The following is a 21,764-nucleotide window of genomic DNA, read 5'->3' as shown; positions in this document are numbered from 1 at the left end:
ACAAATTCTTTCATCCTCATTAGCATTTGTCACTTCTCAATAGATATATAAGGTGGTACCCCATATTTGTTTTAATTTGCCTTTCTCTGAATTAGAACATTTTAAAATAAAGTTATGAATAGCTTTGATTTCTTCTTCTGAAAACTGCCCATTTATGTCCTTTAACCATTTATCAATTGAGGAATGGCTCTTATTTTTATAAATTTGATTCAGTTCTATACTCAACATACAAACTTAATGTAAAATTTTTTGATATTACTTTATTGTCTATGGTTCCTTTTAGCAAAATATAGTTTTCCTGGTAATCCCTTTTAATGAGATCTATTTTTGCTTTTGCTTTATCTGAGATGTTTGCTACCCTGGTTGAGCTGAAGTATATTAGATTCTGTTCCAGTTTTTTATTGGATCCTGATCTCTGATGCATTCTGCTATATGTTTTTATTTTTACAAGTGAGCTCATCTCATTCCTATTCACAGTTATGATTATTATTTATTTTCCTCCATCCTATTTCCTTCTATTTCTTTTTCTCACAATTTTTTTATCCTAACCCTCCTCAAAAGTCTATTTTGCTTGTAATTGCTGCCTCCATTAATTTTTCTTTCCTTTACCACCCCCCTGTTCTTTTCTTTTATCCCTTTCCCTGGCTATTAACTTATTGGGTAAGTTACATTTCTATACATAGCTGAGTGTGTATCTATATTCTTCCCTCTGAACCAATTCCAATGAAAGTGAATTTCAAGCATTGCCTGCCACTCCCCTCATTTTCCCCTCCACTATAAAAACTCTTCCTTACATGCCTCCTTACATTAGAGAAAATTTGCTCCATTCTATCTCTCCCTTCCTTCTTCTCCCAATGCATCCTTCTTTCTCACCCTTACATTGCTTTTTGGAGATTATCCCAACCTAATCAACTTAAACTTATGTATGCCCTCTCTCTAACTGCCCTAACAGTAATATAGTTCTTAGGAATTACATTTATTATCATGTTCCTGTATATAAATATAAATGGTTAAATTTTATTGAGTTTCTTATGATTACTATTTTATATTTATCTTTTTATGCTTCTTTTGTGTTATTTGTTTGAATATCAGATTTTTTTATTAAGCTTTGGTCTTTTCATCAGAAATACTTGGAAATTATTTTATTAAATATTCATTTTGTCTCTGGTTATTTTTAGTGTAATAATTACTCCTTTGCCTTCTATAATATCATATTTCAAGCCCTCTACTTTTTTAACATAGAAGTCACTAAATCTTGTGTTATCATGATTGTGGCTCCACAACATTCGAATTGTTTCTTTCTGGATATTTGAAATATTTTCTTTTTGATCTGGGAGCTCTGGAATTTGGCTATAATATTACTGGGAATTTTTATTTTGGGAATCTCTTTCAGGAGGTGATCAGTAGATTCTTTCAATTTCTATTTTACCCTCTGGTTCTAGGATATCAGGGGAGTTTTCTTTCATAATTTCTTGAAATACGATGTCTAACCTCTTTCTTTGATTATTATTTTTAGGTCAATAATTCTTAAATTATATGTTTTAAATCTATTTTCCAGTTCAGTTGTTTTTCTGAGAACATATTTCATATTTTCTCTACTTTTTTTCTTTTTTATTGTTTCTTGATATCTTTTGAAACCAATAGCTTCTACTTGCTCAATTATAATTTTCAAGGAAATATTTATAGTGAGCTTTTGTACCTCTTTTTTCTCTTGGCCAATTCTGCTTTTTAAGGTTCTTCAGTGAATTTTTCTGCTCTTTTACCATTTAATCAATTCTGGTTTTTAAGGTATTTTTGTCAGTATTTTGGGGGAGAGGGTACCTTTTTTTTTTTTACCCAGTTGTTAATATTCTTTTAGTAATTTTTCTTACATAAAACTCATACATCCTGCCCCAATTCTTCCTCTACGGTTCTTATCTCTTTCTTTAACTCTTTCAGGATTTATTGTTGGGTTTGGGTCTAGTTAACATTTTTCTTTGAGGATTTACTTGTAGATGTTTTCACATTGTTGTCTTCTCAGTAAATGGCTTGGCTTTCCTCACCAATAATAGCTTTTTATGACCAAATTATTTTGTTTTGTTGTTTTCTCTTTGTCTTCTAGTCTGTTTTTTGATTTTGAACTTTATATTCAAACTCGTCTTTGCTCACCTAGAGGTGGGGAGGCACCATCTTAAGCTTCAGCTATTGCTGAAGTGTATGTAGTTTCCAGACAGACTTCCCTATCACAAACTCTTCCTATGTTCCTAAGTGTTCCTAGACTAGGAAAAATGTCTTACCTGACCTTTTGTTGGCTCTATGCTCCAAAATTTGATTTGAGATATTATTTTAAAGTTTGTTTTTGGCAGGAAATGTTGAGAGCATTCAGCTGAATTGCCCCTAATCTTTGGCCATGAGGTCTTACCTCCTAATAGGAGACAATAAGGAATAAACTCAATTTTTTGAGGTAAGAGATGACTGAGGAATATTAGCTTTATGAGTCAAGGAGAAAACTAACTCTGGCTATTTAGAGTTGAGCAATAGAAAGGAAAGGGACTAGAAACCTAGCTGAGCGAACTACCTAGTAAATATGCTGTTTTCATGAGGCACAATCTAAGCATATCATGAGAAAGAAAAGAATATATGTAGCCTAGGCCATATATGCTCTACATGTGTACCTCTCTACTAATATACTTTCTCTCCCTCCTCCCCCACTTTGTCTCTGTCTCTGTCTCTCTCCACACACACACACAAATATCAACCTCCACACACACACCCCTCTACTATCTCATTGATACTATAAGTAGGTGGAAGAGTTTACCTCACATTTATGGGGGAAATATTGTACTATAATTTTTAAATGGTCATCTCAGTAAATGACTTTACTTTGAGTTAATTGTGTCAGCTGGCTGATTATTAAAGATAAATGACCGGTGGGGGTTTGTGAACTTTAGTTTTAGGATTAACTCACTTATAGAGTAATGAACTTAGTCACAGTCATTGTCCTCAAGACTTAACCTGTGAGTATGAGCTGGGGAGTAAAAAAGGAAATCTAATAATGCATATTATATACAGATGAAGAAAGGAGGCTCAGTGACATACCCATAACCATATGTATTTTGACTAAGATTTTCTCATTTTAAGTTCACACTTCTTAAACAGTTTTTTCAATATTCTTCTTTGTTGCCCTAAGTAATTTTAGTAATGGAATTTATTTTGATACTCTTGTTTTATTATTAAGTCTTGTATATTATGGGGACTTGGTATTGCTTGTTGAATATAATTAAGCTGGATTAATTCTATGAATCTGGGAGGGAGGTCAAAATCTTGTGACTGGTGCTTTTCTATCAGCTTATAGTTTACTAATTGAGGTTTTCAGTCAGTATACTGATTCAGGTAGCGAAAAGAGAGGCAGAAACAGAGAGAGAGAGAGAGAGAGAGAGAGAAAGAGAGAGAGAGAGAGAGAAAGAGAGAGAGAGAGAGAGAGAGAAACTCTGCATCCACTTAGAGGACTGGGCCAAGAAAGGTAGAATGAAAGAAATGTCACCAATATCAACCATTTTATAGTTTAGACTCATATGAAGTTGTAGTGTCCTTGTAGTTTTCTGCTTTATTAAGTAGTGGAGGAGAGACAAAGAATTTGGATGTAGGATCAGAGATAATTTACTATAACATCTAATTTTCCAGGTGAAGAAACTGAAGTCAAAAAAGGTTAACAGATTTATTTAAGATGAGAAATGGAATTTGAATCTAGGCCTTCTGACTTCATATTTTCTTTCCCTTATTCAGAGGGGATCAGTTCACATTTTATTTTAAACTTTGATTACTTATGTATATGGCATGTCTGATATGCGAATGGAGAGAGAGAAAGAAATGAAGGAAGAGAAACAGGAGGAAGTAAGGTCAAAGGGAGACAGCTCATTTATTAATATATACTGTGTGCCAAATATAGTCAGCTAAATAAAACAATGGATAGAGTGCTGAGCTTAGCATCAGAAAGATATGAGTTCAGATCTAGCCTCAGACACTTATTAGCTGGGTGATCCTGGGCAATTCTTTTAACCTTATTTGCCTCTATTTCCCCATCTATAAAGTGATCTGGGAAAAGAAACAGCAAACTACTCCAGTATCTTTGCCAAGAAAATCTCCAGAAAATTCATGATTGAAATGATTGAAAACATGACTGAAAACAATTAACAAATGTACAAAATACTATGTTAAATATTGGAAATATAAATTACAAAGGCAGGAAATAGCTCCTATCCTCAAGGAGTTTATATTCCAATGGGGGAAGCCAACATATAAGGGAAGCTGGGAAAATGGAAAGGTCATAGAGAGGAGAATTACTGGTACACCAAAGAATGGAATAGAGGCTGGGGAAATGGTGCAGAGGCCTGTGGTCCACCAGGTATGGCAAAGCTCATGTAGCAAAACAAAAAGATCCAGGAACAGAGTTCAGGTAACCTATGGAGGAGGGAGTAGAGGAGATAGACTGAGGTAAGGCATGAAAGCAGATTGATAGGGATAATGAGGCCTAAGCCCAGAAGGAGAAGGCAAAAGCTTATCAGAGCCAAGGGACCTAGGGCCAGAGTCCTAGGTTAAGTGCATAAATTAATAATACATGATAGTATGTCATCATAATGATTCCCATTTATTTAACACTTGAGATTGCACTAAACACCTTTGTCACAATAACTCTGTAAGGTTAGTAGTTATAACAGTGAAATGTAAGGTAATGAATTCCTATCTTAGGAAAAATTTAGAATGGAAACATTGCTGATACCTAGGAGCTACATGATCGTTAGAAGAACTGACTGTTGAATCTGGCCAAATGTTAACTCTCTGGGTAGATTGTAAGTGACTTGAGGCAAGGGCTTATATTTGTTTCATCTAACTTTTTGAGAATTTCATGTATTGACAGGCTGATTGAATCTACTATGATTTATTTAGTATATGTGAAGTAAATTGAATTGAATTTTAGTCAACTGAGCCAACTGCAGGAAGTGAACTGGCCTTCATACTGCACCTAGATAGGCCTCCTAGGCTCTGCTTGAATGACTATGGACATGTGATTCAGAAATTCTGTACATGTGTGGAGTGTTCACATAATCTGGATCCTAATAATGTCTGTATATCTAGGAAATGAGGTAAGTGGCCAGCGCTCTGTCATTATTGATGATGACAGGAAAATCAGAAATTCCCATACTCCAATAACCCTGGATTTCAGCCCCTGCCCTGTCCTGCCTTTGTTCAACTAGAGATGAATGGGCCACATTTACTCTTCACTTATGTATCTAAAACCTCTAGGGAGTGAAATGATAGGTTATGAAATGGGCTAGCTTTACTTTAAAGGACTATTTTCAGACTTCATTTTGAAAAGATCAAATCACAAAACAGGGGACAAAATTAATTCAAGGAGTTCTCTCCCTACCTCTCAGTTCAGCTTTGGTTCTACCCCTTCCATGATATCCTCTGGGATTTTCCAATCCACCATCATTACTTCTTCCTCTCAACTCTGTAGCACATTGTTTAATTATCTTGCACCATATGTACATGGCCTATCTCCCTGACCAGAATATGAGACTCTCTGAGGGCAGGAGCCAACTTTATTCTCTATTCATTACCTAGCACAGAACTCTGAACATGGAGAGCAGATACATAAGAAGCAACATTGTATAGTGTGGAAAGATCAAGGAATTTGGAATTGGAAGAACTGGTAGTTCTGCTGTTTTATAGTCTTAATTTCCTTATCTGTAAAATGGTAAACAGTAATCTCTAGTTCCTACCTTGTAGAGTTTCTGTGAGATTCAAATGAAATAATGCATATAGAATGCTCTGTAATCCTTATGAATTATATAAAAGTTAGGTGGCATTAAAATTTGTTAATGATGATGAGGAAAGCAAAGGTTTTAGATGATAATTTCCAAGTAATTTGTTTAATCAAACTCTTCCTTGGCATTTTGAAACTAAAGAATTAAACCAATGAAGACCACCATTAATTAACCATGGATGTCTTTATGATTTAAATGAATGCAGCCTAATTTTTAATAAATAAATAATCATATGATTTAGGTCTAAAAGGTCATTTTACAGATAGGGAAACTAAGGTTTGGTTATGAGAAGAAATTTCATTTTGGCTAAGTTTTCATTTTTAGTAACAAACTGGCAGAGCCAATATTTGGATCCAAACTTATCCAATGCTCTTTTCACCACACCGGGAGCAGATAAATGAATAGTATTATTAGTTACAACCTCTGAGTGTAAGAATTTTAGGATCATAGAATTAGAGCTGGGACCTTTGGAGTCAATTAGTCTAGCTAATTCATTTTACAGTTGAGGAAGCAGAGGTCCAGAGAGGTTGTGACTTGATCAGAATCAAATGGATAATAAGCATTGGAATTGGAATTTGAGCTTAATGTCCTTAAATGTCCCTGACTCTAGAGGCAGTGTTCTTTGCCCTGTAACACACTGTCTTTTTCAAATTTGTGTGTTTAATTTTATCCAGTCAGAGAAATATGAAAGGTCATATACCTGTAGCATGCTTAACTAGCAGAATTCTGCCTGCAGAAAAACTTCAGAGCAGCTCCACCAGTTGAAGTTAGAAGATGATGAAGTAATTTTTCATCAGCTTGGGCCGACAGTATGCATGCCCTCTGTGTCTTTTTAAAGGAGCTATTTTTATTATTTCTCTTATGTAGTCAGACTAGAAAGATTCTTACAAAATCCAGATTGATGAAATTTTAACTTGTCACAGAAAATCAAATGACCTGAAATACCTTTACTTGACATATAAAATTTAAGGATTAATATAAAACATTAGTTGCCAATTCATCCATTTTGAAGGTGAATGTTATGATTTTTTTTCAAGGTACTATTTTAGTTAAGAAAAATTACCCCAAAAAAGTATAGCTTCATAGAAACAGTTCCCAAACCATGTTTAGAATGTATTTGATATTTTGTATTGAAATTTAATCCTCATTTTAAATACAGAAAAAAATTTCAGCTATATGAAGTAATAGTGGCAAACAGACTAACCCAAAGGATGTGGGTTCAAGTCACTAACCTTCCCTGAGCTTTAGTTTCCTAATCTATAACATAAGAGTTAGACTAGATGACCTCTGAGCTCTCTTCTAGCTCTTATTTAAATCAATTCTCTTAAGATAAGTATGTGAAAAGAAAATTAATGTTTTATGCTCTGGATATGGCAATGAGCTCAACATAAATTTTCTCTTCTTTTCTATTTAATACATTCTAAGTACTCCTTTAAGGTAAACTATGGCCATGAAACTAGTAGTAATAGACAAGTATGTTAACAACAAATATTGTTGAAATTTGCTGCAGAATTCCCTGAAGATCAAAAGGCTCAGGTTCCTAGGAAATAAACTGATTATAGAAGTTCTCAGATATGTTTAGAGTTCTATCTCTTCATCATACATGATACTACATGTCTTGCTGAAACCTGGAACTCTGTAGTTAGGGGAAAAAAAAAATAGCTACACAAAGATGTCAACACTGAAGAGCAAAATGATTATCCTTCAGATTTTCATTAGCATCTTACCTGCTGGACAGACTATAATGTGAAGATCAACAATCAGGCCAAAGGCCTGAGTTTTCACTGCACAGACTTCAAGTAAATTTTTATAATATTAAGTAATAATATAAAATAATGTCATACAATCTCTCTGATTCTGTCTTTATCTCTGTGTTTCTCATTGCCTCAAATGAAAATCATCCAAAGAATCAGCCCAACAGCTCTTTCCTGTTAAACCAGTAATCCCAGCCCACCTGATCCATTCAGGGGTGATATGGGGCTCCAACGAGATAATAATAGGTGGGGAAGAACTTTGTAAACAGATGGCTATCTGAATGTAAGGACAATTGTGCTCATCATCAATATTAATGGCAAGGTAAGGGGAGTAAAACTCATATCTGGCCCACTTTAAGGGAAAATATAGCATGAAACAAGATCAGGGAAGGTAATATTTTTATGATCAAACTTAGTTTTGGGTTAGATGAAGTTAATTGGTCAGTTTTATGGCTAAAAAGACTTACAGACTGTTTTCTTATTAGTTTTTTTTCCAATTATGTATGATTTTTTTTAACAATCATTCTAAAATTTTGAGTTCTAAGTTCTTTCCCTTTCTCCCTTTTCCCTTCTCCCTCAATGAGAAGGCAAGCAATTTGATATAGGTTATACATGTGCAGTCATGCAAAACATATTTCCATATTAGTGATGTTGTGAAAGAAAACACAGACCAAAAAAATCATAGACTGTTAAAACTGAAAGGAATCATGTCATTCCTCTGTTCAGTAAAGTCCAGGGAACTCCTATTATTATCTAGGGGAAAAAAATATAAACTGTTGTGGCATTTAAAGTCCTTCACAATCTGACTCCAGCCTACTTTTGTAGGGTCTATTCCATCATTGTTCTTTAGACAAATTATCATCCATCCAAAATGGTCTTGCCATTCTTACATGTGACATTCTACTCCCATCTTGGTGCTGTTGAACAAGAGGTCCTTTATGCCTAGAAAAACTCTTCCTCCTCATCTCTGTCTCCTGGCTTCCTTCAAGAACCAGTGAAAATCCCACCTTCTATAGGAAGCGCGCCTTCTCCTCTTAATTATTTCCTATTTATCCTGTATATAGCTTTTCATACATATTTGTTTGCTTGTTGTCTCCTTCATTAGAATGTGAGATTCCTTGAGGTAAGAGGCTGTCTTTTGCTTCTTTGGCACCATAGCACCTAACATAGTACCAGGCACTTTATAGGTACTAAATAAATGTTTATTGATCCATTGACTTATTGACTTTGATAGCAGTCTTCAAGCACATAAAGGGATGTCCTGTGGGAGTTATTCAGTTTGTTCTACTCATTCTAAAAAGGAAAGAAATAGAAATAAGAAATTGAAGAGATGTCCAAAAGTGGAACTGGTAGCCTTGGAAGATATGAGTACTTCTCCTGAAGGCTGAACAACGTCTTGTCAGGAATGTTGTGTAAGGGATTTATGTTCCCCAGATATTAGTTGGATCAGCAGCTCCATGGGCAAGGCAGACCCTATCTTGGAAGTGGGCTTGGAATGAATGTGAAGTAGAAGATTATGTGGAAAGAACAGTGGATTTGGATTCAATGGGTTATAATCCTAACCTGTGTTAGGGTAAGACATTTTACCTTCTGGGATCTTGTTTGTCGTATCTGTAAAATGAGCATCTTAGCCTAGATAATTTTTGATGTGTCTTCCATCTTTAAATCTATGATCTCATTTGAATTGGAACCATAGTTGGCTTGACTTCTTACCATTTATGTGACTTTAGAGAAATAGCTTAATCTTTGGGCTTCTTGGTTTACATGTAAAATGAGGGAAGTGAGGTAGATGATCCCCATTGTTCCATCCAGATCTAAATACTATGCTCATATGATTGCTAAATAAAGTTTATTTAGGGTACTTCCTCTCCTTTCCACATTCATTTCCTCCTTTCTCTCTCTCCTTTCTTCTCTCTCCTTTGCCAAGTCCCCGGGCTTCTAGTTCCTTCAGGATTAAGGTAGTCCTTAGTTTAAGTCAGGGTAAAAAGTCTTCTCTTTCATCAATTTACTATTTCACCTACTTGCTACAATCAACTAAAATTGATCAGCAGCAAGAAATCACATTCAAAGAGAAAATACCACTGGGAGAGAATAGTATGATCATGCAGTTAGCTGTTCTATGGAAGCATTACATTGTTTTACAAGTTGGCAGCATCTCTAAAGCCATGTTTCTTATGTATATCTGTGTATGCACTGCCTTTGAGTTTTATTTAAGACCTTTGTCTTTGTTAACTAGGAGTGAGAGTACCTATCTCATTGTGAAAAAGGTCATGGTAATGAAATCTCTGTCCCAAGAAAAGTGCAAGCCTTCTAAGGATTCTATTGTTGATAGTGTTCCTGCATTTGAGAAGGAGGTTGGCTTTGTTCTAGGGCACCAAAATTTAGAGGGTAAAAAAAAAAAAATATAAGCCATGCATTCCTTCAGTAGTATAGAAGCCACTATATTGAATAATCTCCCCTCCAGCTAAATTGAATTTATTTTAATTTGCTTCCTACATTATTTCTGAATTGTGAATTACAATTGTTGCTTTCTCTAAGTGCCCAAATCCCTAATTATGACTCTGTAATCGTAGGTAGTTTTTGAAGTCCCTACTAACATTGAGATTCTAAGATATTATGATTCTGTGACTAGAAAGCAATGTGGTACAGAAGGAAAAGTGCTGACTCTATAACCAGAGGACCTTGGCTAAAATATTGTCTTTTATGCTATATGACCTTAGTTAAGTATCAGAACAGGAGGGCACTAAAGGTTGAGTGCAAGAGATGACAGAACAAAAGAAGGGGGGAGGGAGATTTAAAGGGGAGGATATAAAGGACTAGCAGAAACATGAGAGACTTGTACTCACTACAGCAATACTCTAGGTTTGTCCTTTCTGATACCCTCTTTATTTTCATTTCAAAATGTATCTATTCTAATTCCCATTATCTCTGGACATTCAGCTGAAGTGTTAATGGCCTAGTGTGTTATACATCCTAGATAATACAAGTGTTCTTTAAATAGAGATATTCACAGCCTTGACATATTTTAAATTGTTTTTTTTTAAATTCTGAAATGAATAAACATCAAATAAAACGAGCACTTTCATATACACAGCAGGAAAAGTTTAAGTCTCTATTAAAGTTTAAAGTATATAATAAATTCATCATGTAACTTTGTGACTTTGGTTCTCTTTGTATTAAAAACAAGAAACCACTTTGATGATTTTCTTTTCTGATAACCCTGTCCCTAACAACCTCCCTCCCCACTCGAACACTGCTACCTCCCCTTTCTAAATTAGAGGGGGTGGAGAAGAAAGCATTTTAAGAAATATGTAGCCAAGAAAAACAAATCCCCACTCTTGTAGAGTAGGAAAATGTATTTCTTATTCTGCAAATCGAGTTTATGGTCTCTGTCAGGAGAATTTCAGGCATCATTCATAAAGAAATACTTTTATGTTTGAATACAGTTTGGGTTAGTAGTAGAGAACCAGTCTCAGTCAGGAAGACCCAGGTCAAGCTCTGCCTCTGCCTCTTACTGGCTGAGTGAACTTGGGCAAGACTTAATTTCCTGTTGCCTTCAGGAAAAAAACTTTAAGATTATAAATTGCAGAATAGTTGCTAATGTGCATCTCTGTTGGTAGAGGGAGTTTCCTAATAGCTTGCATTTAAATAAGCTCTTTATAAATATTAACTCATTTCATCCTCACAACAACCCTATGAGATAGGTGCTATTATTTATTATCATTTCCATTTTACAGATGAGGAAACTGAGGCAGATAATGGTTAAGTGATTTGTCCCAGGTCACACAATCAGTAAGTATATGAGGATGAATTTGAGCTCAAGACTTCTTTACTCCAGGTTTTGTATTCTATTCATTGCACCAACTCTTTTCTTTAATTTTCTTATAGTGAAATTCCATATAATAATGAAATAACAAACCCCTGATCAAATCTATCTATCTATCTATCTGTCTGTTTATCTGTCTATCTATCTATCATTTATCTATCTGCATGTGCATATATATATGTAGAGAGAGAGAGAGACAGACAGACAGACAGAAAGAGACAGAGACAGTGAGAAAGACAGAATGAGACAGAGTATGTATGTATGTATGTGTGTGTTTATGGTGGGGCGAGGGAAGGGAAGAAAGGAAGGGGAGAGAGAGGTAGAGATGGAGACAAAGAGCCAGAGACAGAAAGGGGGAAAGAGAGACAGAGAGACAGAGACACACACAGATAGAGACAGAGACGGAGAAGGAGAAAGAGGGGGAGAAAGAGAGACAGAGAGAAATAGAGACAGAGGAAGGGAGGGAGGGAGAGAGAAAGAAACAGAGAGACAGAGGGGGAGTGACAGAGAGATAGACACACACCCAGAGACAGAGACAGAGATAAATTTTCTGTCTCTCAGAGAAACAGAAACACAAGGCGAAAGTGAGAGAGAAGCATTAAGGTCATAGATTAATGAGCAACACAATTGGAATTTTTAAAAATATACAAATCACTGGAGGTCCCGAAACACAAGATTTAGCAGATTTTATAGCCCCAGTGCTGGACAGTCGCTCTCCATCCCTGAGAACCAACTTCACTGAGAGAGACACAGCCGTCAGGTAAGGAATTCTTTTGGCCCCGGAAAAACCAGTAAAGTAACCCGAGGCACGGAGGGATTATGAGTTATTTCGGCGGAGGGAGAACGTCCTTGTGCGGTATCCGCGTGCCCTATGATGCATTCTGGGCCCGTCGCATGTCAGGCCGGGGGAGCGATTGCTGATTACAGAGGACACTTATCCTGGATCTGAATGTATCTAGAAAAGATTCTTGGGTTCCCCCAGTGTAATAGTCTCTGAGAGCGTAAACCTGGCAAGCTGAAACCCCAGGGCAACACCCTTCTCTCCGCCCCCCGCCCCATGAATGCGTGGGCAGGGAGCCCAGGACTGTGCCCCTAACACATCTGTCTTGCTTTCAGCCTGCGCATCTGGGATCCCGCATTGGGATGGAGCTGCTCTCCAGGGCCAGAGGAACAGCTCCGGCCGGCTGCAGTGGGAATCCCAGTGTCAGTACCAACTGCGCCATCTTCAGGACGGAGCCAGAATTACGGCGCTGCTCCCTCCAAGGCTGGAGGGTCACTGGATCTCCACCAGGTGAAGATGCGTCCTCTTCCAGGGCGCTCACAAACTCTCCCTGACACCTGCTGGGCTCTAACCCTTCGGTTACCTCGTGCCCTGAAAATGCATATTAAATTCTCGCTCCTGTGTTTGGTACAAGACCAGGCTTCTAGTGACAAGGTCCTTTGCTATGGTCTCAACCCTTTGAATTGAGGTAGAGCTTTGCTGGACTTCCCAGCTTAGAAAACAGGAATTTTTGAATTATTTTTATATCAGAAACCCCTTTGGCAGAAATGACAAAGCCTTTGGACTCAAGGTAGTCCACTTGCTTTATTTTATAGGTGGAAACAGGTTTAAAGCTTTGCTCACGCCCACATGACTAATTAGACTGATCTTGGACTCTACTCTTTGTCTCTAGAGACATTCCCCATCCACTATGCCTTAAGATCTTATTCTTGTTGCCCTTTGGATATCTTTCAAGTCAGCACCAGTCCCTAAAGTCTTAGCTGGGCCTATTTTCTTATCTTTTTGTTCCCAAGTATGCAAAGTGGTCTTGCTCAGTTCTGTCTCTGCCCTAAGACATTGCATCATCAGGGCCAGAGAATAGCCGTGGGTGTTAGCCTAAGGTTCACTCTTGTGGGATGTCCAGGACAAGACGCTGTGGGTGATTGGGTTGAACACTCTGCATCTGCTACCCTCATCCCCACCCACCAACCTGAAGAAAGAACAATGATGTGTGAGCATTTGTTAGCATTTCCTAAAGAAGAAAGGAATGGACTGAGGAGTGGGGGAGGAAGGAAGCTACTCTAGAAAAATTCTTGGGCTTTTCATTTCTGGGATTCTCTAAAAGACTTGCTTTCTAAGCCTCTAAGAGACTTTATAATGGAACCACCATCCTTTCCCAGTCCCTGAAAAAATACCCGAGGTCCTTGCCTTTCTATCGGTCCAGGGACACCATTTTCTGATGTTCAGTCATTTTGGTCATGTCCAGTTCTTTCTGACCCTATTTTGGGTTTTCTTGGTAAAGATTGTGGAGTGATTTGCCATTTCCTTCCTGCTTGAGGGAACTGAGGCGAACAGGGAACACCATAGCATCCCACTTTTCCAAAATTCCCCTTCAACAGTTTCCAAGATAAAATCAAGGTTAAAATTACAACACAGCTCAATGATAGTAGCCTTAAAAGGAATCCTAAAATCTGTTTTCTATTAATTCTTGTGAGAACCTGTCCCTTTGAGTCTGGGTCTCTGAGAGAATTCAGTTCTAAATGTGTTACATAGTAGAAACTGAATTGTTCCTTGGAGACCTGTGAGTTCTTTTCCTTCCATAAAGAATCATTGTCTTTGGAACAATTATTATTGTAATGTTTATTTGAGTAAACTAGGATATTTGGGACAAATCTGTAATTCTTTGAGGTTGGTTAGGTCTCTAGGTAGTGTGATAAATAGAAGGTTGGGCTTAGAATTCAGATTCTACTTCAGATCCTCCAAAGCTGTGATCCTGTCCCAGCCTTAGTTTCCTTATCATTAAGAGATGGCACCTATCTCTTAGGATCTTTTTGAATGAGGCCATATATGAAATATGCTTATAAAGCATTATATTAAATGTCAGCCATGGTTATTGCCATTAGGGAGGGTAATTGTATTTTAATCCTCATGTCAGAGTCCAGTCTAGGCCATTCTGATGTTCTCTTATTTCTTTTCCCCATCTTTCCTTCCATTCTCCATGTCATTGTAGCTGTGAGGTGCGTCCAGGGCCAGAGTTCCTCACCAGGTCATACATGTTCTACTCAAACCGCCTGTTTAAAGCGTACCAGTTCTACTACCAGGACCCTTCCTGCCGAGAACCCTTGTACTCCCTGCTCATCAAAGGCAAGCTCCGCCTCCGCCAGGCGTCCTGGATAACGCGAGGGGCCACAGAAGCCAGCTACCACCTGCACAAGGTCGGCATCGTCTTCCACAGCCAGAGCGCTGTCGTGGAGATAGCAGAGCGCATCAATCGGACAGGTGGCAGAGGCTGTGGTAAACTACTCCCCCCAGGGAGGTCCTGGATTCCAGGCACTGTCTATGAACTCCTGAGTGCCAAGGCTGAAATAGACTGTACTGGGGCCCTGGGCTTTGCCATGCATGAACTCAGCCTGATCCGAGTGGAAAGGCACTACAAGCTGCAGCAGATGCCAGGCAGTAGGGTGGTGGAGGAGCTGTATCTGGGTGACATCCACACAGAATGGTCAGAAAGGCTTCACTACCGACCCACCGGGTACCAACGCCCACTCCAGAGTGCCATGGTAATAATACTAGTCATTACACCACCTTTTCACAGGTGTTACTGAAGGTCTGCATCGAGTCACTCTTATTTTTGCCAGGATGACAAATCTGGTGAAAACCCCTTTCACTGCCCAGGTGTGCGGTGGAGATGATTTGGGGCTCCAGAAGCTAGTACAAGGGAACAGAAATTTTGGGCAGGTCTGTCAAGTTGAAAGGGCATTGAGTATGGGAGGGGCAAGAGACTATGTCTGCCATCTAAGCACCAGCCAAGATAAGTGTAGAGGGACTCATTACCAGAAGGTCGGGCAAAAAAGGAATATTTTTCTTTTTGGCTGCAGGACCACATTAAGGCTATCTACTAAAGGTATAGAAAAGTTATGTTTGCCTTGGGAAAGGGTACTCTCATAGTGATGTGGAGGTGAATCCATGCATACCAATAACCTTCCTTCTCACCCAAATTAATTGCTGGTGGTAATATCCATATTTGGTTGGGAGCAGAGTAAATGAAATGCACTCATACTGATGATAATCTAATAATTTGTGTCTGGAGAAAGCAAGGAGACTTGAAAAATTAAGTTGTGACCTTATTACCCAATACCCATTTACAGATGAGGAAACTGAGATCTAAGGCAGTTAAGTGATTTGTTCCATGTTTCATTAATAGTTAATGACAGTGCTGAACTAGCATCTTTGACTTACTGGTTCTACTAGACCTAAAATCTCACATTAATCTCACAGTATACGGTATGTTATACTTAAATAATCCCAGAAATTGTATCTGTCTTTATCTATATATTTTTTCTGTAAGCAGGCAGGAAATTCTTTGATAATAATGAGAAGCAATATATCTATCAGCACCTAATTATGCATAGGGCAGTCAAGGATTCAGACTGGATAGAAGAGATACTCCTCTCACTAAGGGCTTGGGGAATAAAAGGATTGATGGGAATGAACTAACAATTTATATACCCTCTCCCCATTGAGAACAGAAAAAAAAAGATCACAATTAACAAAACACGTGTTTTTTGTTACCTGCGAATGATTCATTCCTTTTCTTTTTGTACTTTGTGTTTTGAGGCAGTCTGAGACCAATGTTGACCTAAGCTAAGAGATGAGAGAGAGCAAGCATCCATAGGGAGATTATCATATTGTCCCATAATAGTATTGGGAGAGGAAATAGCAGAGAATTCAGGGAAATGCTATGATCTCAGAAAATGCTAAGAATATATGGTGAACAACCATTTAACCTTCTCCCTAAGCGAGGTTTCTTCCTTACCATTCCTTCCCATCATCTCCTCTTTGGCCCCATCCCCCCAAACTCCCCAATCTCAGCCAGTCTGGCTTCTTTCCAAAAAATTTAAATTTATCCCCAATTCATTCTGAGATGTGATTGAGAATGGGATTTGAAGGGTGCCAGATGTGTTAAAAATACTACTCATTAAAAAAAATTGTTTAAAAAAAAAAAAAAAGGAGAAAAAAAAATTAACTCAAGAAATTCTTTACAGAGGGAAGAGGCACGTAGCTCTAAGTAGCACATTCCATTGTTACACTGTGCTTACTGGGCCACAACCATGCTGGTGAACTAAACCAGATGGTAAACATAAGCATTTGGAAAAAAAAGCTAATTTAAAACCAATCAGGTACCCAGATCTACTCTCTGGATTTGGTGCTAATTCACCAGCCTGAAGTGGACCAAGAACATCTTAGTACATGATGTCACCTCTCAGGAATAATCAGAAACTGTCAGAAATTACTTACCAAACTCATTTAATTTAGTAAGACTTTGGCTACAGACGCAACATGCTAATTTTGTCAGACGGGGGACATTGGTTAAGAACAAGTGGAATTCTAGACAATGCTAAAATGAACATTCAGAGTGAGACAGGATAATTTTCTTTATCTTAAAAAAAATTAAATCTAAGGAGAAAATGTCATTTCTCTCCCTACCCTGGCCCCTAGTATCCTGTCTGCATCTGCTCTGAAGAAATCTTCTTGCCCCAAATTACCAGCTATTATCAAAGAATTTCCTGCCTGCTTGTGAAGTATATGTATGTATGTGTGTATATATAATGCCTGTGTGTTCTTCTGGGGTTTTATATTTAACTTACCATGTACTGTCACTATATATTAGGGTGACCTAAGTTGTAATGTTAGCCAAAAATGGCTCAATTACAGACTGCAATCAAGGACCATATAGTACTACAGCTACCTACTGATGGGGGTGAGTTAATTTCTACTGCAACCATGCCTAACTATTAACTGCCATATTTTAAAGATCTTTCAAAACCCCCCCGGGGTGTAAACCTCCCAAGCTAAACGTATATTTTTTTCTTGTACAAATCTATGAAAAGTTAAATTCATCATGTAACTATATATACAAAAGTCTTAAAAAGAAAGCCAAGACTAAACCGGTCTTTGATCAAATGATTCCGTCCTATTCCCCAACTTTCCCCCCCCAGTTTGGCACCTGGTATTCAATTTTCTTGGTACCAAGCTTCTCAGGAAATGTTTGATGAACATTTAAAATTTTTTTTTTTTAAATAACAAAGGGAATTTGTACAAAGATTTCATGGTTGGGCTTTTCCCTTACCAAACCAAATTCTCCCTTCCCATTTCCTTTTAGAATTGCAGAGCAGTTAGATCTTCCTGTTCTGTCATTCTTATTTTGACAAGGGACAAGCCTACAAATTATTCAATTATAAAATCTAATCTCTCTGCTCTCCCTTTTGACTCCATTGACTGAGTTATGAGGATACTAAGCTATCCTTGTGGCTTTATCCTATGTCACATTTGGCTTAAAGCCTTCACTGTCACACTAAATACAGCTTTTAACAGTTTAAAAAGAGGGAAATGAATTGTGGAATAGGGATTAAAGCTCCTAGAGAACAGGTTTTTGATCTTAAGTTTGGAGGAGGCTGGGAGTAAAATGGATGCTATGAGGTAAGTGTTAGGAGAAATTTCAAGGAATTGGAACAGGGTTCTAGTCCAACTTCTTTCATAGTTCTCTTTCCTCTCTAGTCTTCAGTTTTCTCAGCTCTAAAGTAAGGAGGTTGGACTATACTATATGATTCCTTCTGATTTTCTCATTTTCTTGTACTTTATTATATACTTATAAAAATATATTATATGTAGCATATAACATATTATTTCCAGTATATTATATACTGGTTATATATATAATACATGTATTATATTATATATACATGCATATATAATATGTATATTATATATACATATATTATAAATAATATACTTATATAATTTATACATGTTTATATATTATGAAAGAATACATATATAATATGAAAGAATTATGAAAGAAGTTGGACTAGAACCCAATTGTTCTGACTTCTTGATATATATGTATATGTATGCATGTAGGTATATTCCCAGACTGGTACTGGGATCTCAGGTGCTTGGGTGCTTGTCAGCTACATCACAGCCCATCCATCCCTCTCAAGCCCGTGGAACTCTGGTTTATGTTGTTCAAAGATTTTAGGGGGTCTTCCTTTGATTCTTAGTATGTGTGTAGCAATAGAGAGGGCTTTTTTTTTTTGTTTGTTTGTTTTTTCCATTTAAGAAAATAGGGGCAGTTAGATGGCGTTGTGGATAGAGTGTTGGCCCTGAAGTCAGGAGAGCCTGAATTCAAATCCGATTTTAGACACTTAACACTTCCTAGCTGTGTGGCCCCGAGGCAAATCACTTAACCCCAATTGCCTCAGCCAAAAAAAAGAAAAAGAAAAAAAATAGGGAGATTAGAGAACACAAATCTTTATTTTGCCAAGGGCCCTAAGTTTTACTATGCCTGGGTTTAGGTATCATCCTTTTCAGGTATAAATTGATGTTTTAATTGGAGACTCAGAGATTTTAAAACTTTATTCATAAATCCCCCATGAGATTTCTAATGAAATATTTTTGTCCTGTGGTAAACTGGGGAAGAAGTTTGTAGGGCTGGGGATGGGAATAGGAGGGGAGGCCAAGTTATGGTCTTCTGTTTCCTCATTAAATTCACTTCCTTATTTTTGCCCTTTGCCAGCACCACTCACACCCTTGCCCAGCTTGTGGAATCATCTACCGTTCGGATGAACACCACCCCCCAATCCTGCCCCACAGGGCGACGTTGCCCCTGCGGCTCGGTGGTAAGTGGGTCAGCCTGCGGTGCGAGGTCCGGCCCGCGGTGCTCTTCCTGACCAGACTCTTCACGTTCCACGGCGGTAACCGGACGTGGGAAGGCTATTATCACCACTACTCCGACCCTGCTTGCCGACAGCCCACATTCACCGTGTATGCCTCTGGGCACTACAACAAGGGCACCCTGTCCACCAAGGTCAGAGGCGGCACGGAGCTGACATTCCGGGTCACCCGGGCCCGTGTGACCCCCATGGATCAGGTCACGGCAGCGATGCTGAATGCCTCACACCCAGGGAGCTGCGGGGATGCAGGGTCCTGGGCCCTTGGAGTCGAGCAGGACGTCACCCCAACCAACGGGTGCTCGCCCCTGGGCATCAAGCTCCCTCATGTGGAGTTTGAACTCTTTAAAATTGAACAAGACCTAAGAGGACAAAGCCTGCTGTTCATTGGAGAGAGGCCTACAGATGGCTCCAACCCAGACATCCCAGAGAAGCGTCCTACTTCCTATCAGGATCCTTTGGTCCAGTGTGCTGGAGCATCTGGCGGCTTTTCTAGACAACTTCATCACAGTCATCAGCCGGAAAAATATAGTGGCAGGAACAGATCATCAAAAGTACATTCTATGGGCAGCCTACTTCTGATCACAGCCCTGACATTTTTAAGGTGGGACTTAAATTGATCGAATTGTTGGCTCCCCAAGCAGGAGGGAATTCCCTCTAGAATCTGAGACATGCCTCCAGGCACATTTCCAAGATCAGCACCTTTTCTAATCCCCGAGACTTGCTTAAATATGGACAGAGGAAGGGTGGTATTCTTGAGATTAAACACAGTTTACAAATGTCCACTCCCAAGTTACTGAGTAATGCTGATTCAGTTGAACTCAGCAGTTCATACTAAACCTGGTGATGTAAATTAAAGATGCTGCCTTGAGTTTTAAGTGGCCTGTAGTCAGAGGCAACCTCAGCCTCTCAAAGTGCTGCCAGAATTCTGTGCTTCTCAAATTCAAAATTTCCACCCTAGAAATGTCCAGCCTTCCAGGACCTCTGTTAATGAGGTAGGGTTCTTCCTAAGGGGCACTCCCTTTGGTCTCATTCGAAACTAAGGAATTCAAAGACATCTGAGACAGGTTAACCAGACACTACCCCTTCCAGATTACACACAGGCAAGTTTACTATTAACTTTTGTTTAACTCCCTTGGGCATTTTAAGCTACTGGATAGCCAAAAAGCTCATATGGATTTTTGGCATAGTTTTTTCTTCATCAGAAAATTTCCATTTCTTTAAATATTAGTAAAAGAATAAATGGCATGGATATCTTATAGGTGGATGGCTTTAGATCCATTTTTATTATTATTTAGATCCATTTTACAAAGAGGTAAATGGCAAATCTAGAAAATGAATTTTGTTGTAATTCTTTAGTTATTTGTAACCAGTACCCAGATGGATAAGGATATTTCTTGGGTTCTTAACATTTTTTTTTGTCACAAAATCTCTCTTAGAAAGATATTTTCAAGTGCATAAAACAATATACATAGGATTAAAAAGAAAATCAATTATATTAAAATGTTATTTAAATATTTTTAAAAGCCATCAGGCTCCAGGTTAATAACTCTTGGATTATTTGATTCCTAAGATTTTTTTTTTTTTAAATCTTTGTATCCACAGCATCTTGTACACTATAGAAGCTTATTCCTTGAATCATATTGTCAAGGTTCTTTTTGACCAAGGCCTACAAATCTCTGTTAAACAACCTGAAGTGTGAATTTACTTATGTGGTACAGATAGAGTGGCCTATAAATGGGGATGAGGGTGGTGGTGGTGGAAATATAACTGAAGTATCATTTTCATATTCTAAAAATTCCTCAAGCATGATGAACTCAAGAAGAATTGAGAAACATTTTAATGATTTCCTCCTTTCACCCTCCATCCCTACTTTCATCACTTACATTACATATTTTAAGATTCAAATCCAGGTCTTATAAGTGACTTTGTGAACTTGGAATGAAGCCCCTTTCCTTTGCTGGTCTGGTTCCCTCATTTGTAAAATGAGAGGGTTTTTAGATATTTCTGAAGTTCTTTCCAGTTCTGGATGATATGATAGACCCATTGTCTTTAAAGCAAGTACTGCTTTCCACTAGAATTCATCATTCTGATCCATTTATTTTGTTCAACTGGCATCTGCAGAAAAAGCCTCATTTGACTTCTCTGACCATTCTTGTTTTTAAGAAAAGTTAATCTTTGCAAGTTCCAAACCAAACTGGTCTTTCAGAGAATATATTTATAGAACTATAGTTATAAGATTATTCATAGTTTTAAACCAATGTATAAAGTTGTGAGGCTTTGGAGTGGGTAGATTCCAAGGGGATGCCATTTATACTAACCAATTCACCTATGTGTGGTGCAAATGAATCACATTTGCACATTAAAATTTAAAGATTTTTTTCATAAACAATTATACAACTGAACAGTGATCTATGTGGTTATTAAAAGCTGAGGAGTGTAAGGGTTCATGCTCTAACTTTGAGTATAACTAAAGTTTATATATATATATATATATATATATATATATATATATATATATATATATAATATGTCCTCTTGTTGCATACTGGGCCCAGAATTAATGAGATTTAGGGAAGAAGCCTAAAATAGAACATATAACTATATTAAATTATTGTGTTGATTAAAGGGAAAACCCCCTTACAAGCAGACCTCAACTGCTTCTCT

The 21,764-nt window shown here is 37.8% G+C and overlaps 1 protein-coding gene across 1 annotated transcript in view; it reads left to right on the top strand.

The window, feature by feature from the left end:
• APCDD1L (APC down-regulated 1 like) overlaps window positions 1–21,251 on the top strand; it is a 49,976-nt gene extending 28,725 nt beyond the window's left edge. Inside the window, exons 2-4 of the mRNA XM_023494497.2 lie at window positions 12,504–12,678; window positions 14,378–14,927; window positions 18,944–21,251. Of these exons, the coding sequence (XP_023350265.1) occupies window positions 12,504–12,678; window positions 14,378–14,927; window positions 18,944–19,717 (1,499 nt within the window). The 3' untranslated portion in view covers window positions 19,718–21,251. The remainder of the gene's footprint in view (window positions 1–12,503; window positions 12,679–14,377; window positions 14,928–18,943) is intronic.
• The last annotated feature ends 513 nt before the right edge of the window (window positions 21,252–21,764 follow it).

Source organism: Sarcophilus harrisii, chromosome 2 (assembly GCF_902635505.1).
Source record: "Sarcophilus harrisii chromosome 2, mSarHar1.11, whole genome shotgun sequence".
Classification (NCBI taxonomy): domain Eukaryota; kingdom Metazoa; phylum Chordata; class Mammalia; order Dasyuromorphia; family Dasyuridae; genus Sarcophilus; species Sarcophilus harrisii.
The sequence above is the reverse complement of the archived record's forward strand: the minus strand, read 5'-3'. Positions and strand labels throughout refer to the sequence as shown.